This window comes from Nymphaea colorata, chromosome 5, assembly GCF_008831285.2.
Source record: "Nymphaea colorata isolate Beijing-Zhang1983 chromosome 5, ASM883128v2, whole genome shotgun sequence".
Lineage (NCBI taxonomy): Eukaryota > Viridiplantae > Streptophyta > Magnoliopsida > Nymphaeales > Nymphaeaceae > Nymphaea > Nymphaea colorata.
The window spans coordinates 7,770,757-7,775,474 of record NC_045142.1 but is presented as its reverse complement, the minus strand read 5'-3'; the positions used below and the strand labels follow the sequence as shown (position 1 = coordinate 7,775,474).

Sequence of the window (4,718 nt, the reverse complement as noted above, 5' to 3'; positions counted from 1 at the left end):
AGTAACAACAGCTGAACTTACTTGGATACCATTTCTTCTCAAAGATTTAAAGGCGAAAGATGATCAAACTCCACTGCTCATTTGTGATAATACTAGTGCTTATTCATATTGTTTTCCACAGAGAGACCAGGCATATATAGGGCTTAGAACTAAGCTTAGTTTGAGGAGGACTATTGATTTACTAAGTAAGGGAGGTCAGCCTACGGACATCGATAAGAAAGGCCATCATGGATATTGGAAGCAGCTGGAAGGCCGGCATGAAGAATGGAAACAGCTGGACAAGATCCAACTGAATAAGCAAGAGATAATTCAAAGAAAGCAGATGAACATAATAAAAATTTTATATAAAACAGAAGGTTGTTAAACACAGATCTTAGTCCATCGCATAGAATTGTTATCAATGCACCTCTTTCTCATGTATATATACTGATTTTCTCTATCAATAAAGTATGCATGTGATAGAGTTTCAGAGGCGGATGTAGGTTTACACTGGTATTCACCATTGTCAGTGACCAAGTACCCATAAAAACAATTGGGGTCCTCACAGGTCACCACATCATAAGACAAGGGGCATCTTTTTTCATTATGAAAAATTGACTTCTTTTCATTTTTCACCTTTCAACATGGGTTATGTGCATATGGGTATGTAATGACCAAAATGCCCTTGACAAAGTAAAAAGGACCAAAAAGGTTATGGAAAAGTTTAAAGTAAAAAATATACAAAAAAAAATGCTAAAATGCATCACCTCCCCTCTTCTTTTTCCTTCTGAGCATACATGCACCACCTAATACACACAACTCGATCTCTCTAAAACATTTTTTTCCCTTACAGGAGGAGGTTCTTTTTGTTTATTAATTTTTTTTTTTACATTTTCTTGGTAGGGATAGTTTAGTCTTAATTGTCAAACACCTGAATATTCACTATAAATGCATGTCATTACTATTTATTATCTTACAACGATATGAGAGCTCCTTTGTCTATGAGCAATAACTCACACCATATTGTCCCATATAACTAATACTTCCAGGCATTCATAGATATTTTTACTAGTCGTAATCTTGTAACATGTGAACATTAAATTTCATTAACCAAGAATATTTTCACACCACAATACACATGCCCACAAATTAGCATCTGCAAACTTATGCAGAAACACACAAACACACACACAGAAGCATGCTCAAGAGTCTTCTGAGAGCAAAATATCACATCTTAAAGAGTCAAATTGTTCATGGCGACGACGTTGAGGCCATCTCCTTGAGTTTGCTTACGAAGTTTTGGACGTATTGCTGTTGCACCTTTTCATTGAGCAAGAATTCCCGCAGTTTGGCGTTGTTGGCCCGCATGGTCCTCGCCTTCTCCGTCTCGTCCTTCATGGCCATCCTTACCGCCTGACAGACAGCCTCCCTGGTAAACCACCCATCTTTGGACCGGCGCTTCACCCCCACACCAGCCTTCAGCCTCTTCACCACCAGCTTCGCGTTCAGAAACTGGTCCATCGTCTGAGGAAGCAACACCGTTTGACAGCCTCCCACCACGGCCTCCATCATCGAGCTCAGTCCGCCGTGGCCAATGTGTGCGCCCACAGAGGGGTGCCTCAAGATGTGCTGCTGTTGCACCCAGCCAGTGTGCACCATCCCGTTCCCTCCCATTCTCTCCCCCAAAAACTTCGCTTCGATCCCCTTCTCCTTCGCCTCTGCTGAAAAGTTGAGCACTGCCAAGAAAGGGCAGCCGCTCATCTCCAGTCCGGCGACGAGCTCAGCGATCTGCTCGGTGGACAGGCACAGCTCGCTGCCGAAGGAGCAGAAAACAACTGATGCTGCCGGAAATTTGCTCAGCCACCTGTCCCATCGGGCTTCGAGCTCCCCGGTGGGAGGTTTCGACATGAGAGTGCCACAGAGCAGGGCCCTCTTCCCGGACAGGGAGTTGACGAAGTTGATGTATGGATCCTCCAGCTCGGTGGCACTCTTCAGTAGCACAGCCGAGCTCAGCACCATGACAGCGAGCATCCTGGAGCATGGGGAGATGCTGGAGCTATCGTGCTTATGCACGAACTGCAGCAAGTCGCGGGTTTCGTACGGTTTCAGGCCGACGAATGCCGCGACGAGGCTGACAGGTAGCTTCCCGACCACACTGAGCGCCAGCTTCCTGGGGTGCACCCTCGTGAAAATCTTCATGGGGGTGGCGGACATGGCGGTGGCGATGTAGAAGAAGACGGACTTGATGCCGAGGGAAGCTGCTAGCTGGGGGAGCCAGTAGTGGACGAAGTCGAAAACGACGATGGAAGGGGAGAGCTTGAGAAGAAGGCTCTCGATCTGTGGCCGGCTGGCGTCCAGTGCCTCCATGAGGAGTAGGTTGAAGGACTGCGCTGCCGCCGTGGATTCGACGCCGGCCGGCAGGCCTGGGACGGGGGGCAGGTTGTAGTTGACGATGGGGATGGAGGGGTGGAGGGTGGCACGGATCTTGGGGACGAGGGAAGGGGGAGAAAGGAAGGTGATCTGGATGCCATGGTCGACGAGGACGTTGGAGAGTTGGATGAAGGGGCTGATATGGCCGAAGCCCAGCCATGGCAGCATCACAAGGTGAAGAGGTTGGGAGTCGCCCTTCATGGTGATCCTCCTTTGGTGCTTGGCTTCGCTAATGTTTTGGCTTTGCCGGAGAGTGTGAGGATTTTGACTCTTGGCTAACGTATTTATAGCCTGCGCTGGTCATGGAGGTTGAGTTTTTCCTTTTTTAGTATATGTTTTTCTCTTTTTTCATTTTCTTCATTTTTTTTTTTGGTTTCCAAGAACCTTTGTTAGGCCGGTTAATATATCAGTTCCCAAAAAATCAGACAAACAAAAGAAATTGGTATCCGATCATGTTTAAATTCATATATATATATAAATATCTAATGGGATTCGTATCATGTTTAATTTTAAATAGATATCATATATCCAATGCTCTTATATATCCAATGCTCTTATACAAATGTAAACATCAAATTCGGGTCGAATTTAGACTATAAAATTTGTTTTTAGATTTGGATTCAGATACAACTTTTCTCTGTTCTAATATGAGTTCAAATGTAGATATATGAATATACAACAAGGCAGATACACCGATTCTTTGACATCTCTACTTGCATTGTGAAAATTAGTCAGATTCAGTTCAAAATTTAGATTGGGATCAGATTTGGGTTGTGAAATCTGATGTTGGGTTAGGATTATGAAATCAAATTTTGGATTCATATTCAAATTTGACATTCTCTCTTTAAATTCGAACCAAAATTTGATTCCAGATATGTGAATAGCCGACAAAGTCGATATGGTTAAGGATATATTCGATTCGAATCTAGATATGTGAATAGCCGACAAAGTCGATATGGTTAAGGATATATTCGATTCGAATCTGATTCATTGACATTTCTATCCTTAGCTAGTATAGCATAGGTTACTTCAAGCTGACATTTACTGAATTCCTAAGCCATAAATTGTGGATGGGTGACCGCGCATGTGGCATTAATTTGCACATTGGTGCAACGTAGAAGTGATCATGAAGTTGTGGAAAGTGCCTCTGACTATATTCACCGACTTGTGATCATGGCAAAGCCGGTGCATATGTATTCTTCATTAAGTCTATATGCAAGTGGCGTAATAAATCGTGGCAGGCAGAATGTTTAATATGTCCATGTTTTCTTTATACAGATGTCACTCACATGTCAACCTATTAGAATTGGCCATGTGAGTCGCCATAAAATTTCTGTACCGAAGGAGTTGAACAGTTAAGAGGGCATTTCTCACCTGAAAAGTAAGGTTTACAAATATGTATGAACTGTAATGGATCTTTCTAGACACAGTAAGTGAGATCTCTTCAGAAATTAAGGATCTAGAATCCATCTATCTAAGATCCGGAGATTTTAGATCAGTTGGTTGCTTTTTTATTTACGGCCATCTATTGTCCCTTGAATCGTATGCGCATGTAGGGGCGGAGCCAAAGGGGTGACCGCATGGGCCTTAGCCCCACCTAAACAAATAAAAATAAAAAATTTACATGTAAAATTTAACTTGTTCTATATAAAAATTTTGAAAAATGATATTTCGGCCCATGTCAAAATTTAGAACGTTTAATTCGGCACAGTCATAAAAAATTTCTGGTTCTGCCCGTGTGTGTATGTACTAGAAAAGCAGATGAAACATCCATGACTTTTTAAGAAGCATTAAAAAATGGCATGGCAGTGAATTCAAGCACTTCTTTTTGAGTTTCTCAAATGATCACCATGATTTCAAGCACTTCCTTAAGCAGCCTTAGCAACGATTCTTGTTGTCAATGATTCGAATCCACATTTCTTCTTAGGATTAAGCTTGAGTGACATAGTAGCGAATTGTATCATAAGAACTTGAGACGTAGGGATGTCAATATATCAAATTTGGATCAGATTAATATCCGATTAAGAAATCAAAACAAATTTAAATATACATAAATATTTGATCGGATTTAGTTTCAAATAAATAGCCTACATCTAATGACTCTTACATTTTGAAAATCGGTCACTCAGTCAAAATTTGGATTCGGATATTAATGTAAAAAAATTGGATTCAGATTGTGAATTCTGATTTTATATTTAGATTTAGATATGACTTTTCTTTGTTAGTATTTCAATTCAAACATATGAATAGCTGGAAAAGCAGATGCAATTAGGTGTATATCCAATTTGAATCTTATTTATTGGCATTCC

General features: G+C 41.5%; 1 protein-coding gene across 1 annotated transcript; it reads right to left on the bottom strand.

Moving 5' to 3' along the window:
* Window positions 1–1,031: 1,031 nt before the first annotated feature.
* Window positions 1,032–2,661, bottom strand: LOC116254083 (UDP-glycosyltransferase 79A2-like). The gene has a single exon (XM_031629159.2). The coding sequence runs from the start codon at window positions 2,608–2,610 to the stop codon at window positions 1,231–1,233; it is 1,380 nt and encodes a 459-aa protein (XP_031485019.1). The 5' UTR covers window positions 2,611–2,661; the 3' UTR covers window positions 1,032–1,230.
* Between the last annotated feature and the right edge of the window lie 2,057 nt (window positions 2,662–4,718).

Coding starts and splice junctions, on each gene's coding strand:
- LOC116254083 (XM_031629159.2), bottom strand. CDS start 2,610: ATGAAGGGCGACTCCCAACCTCTTCACCTTGTGATGCTGCCATGGCTG.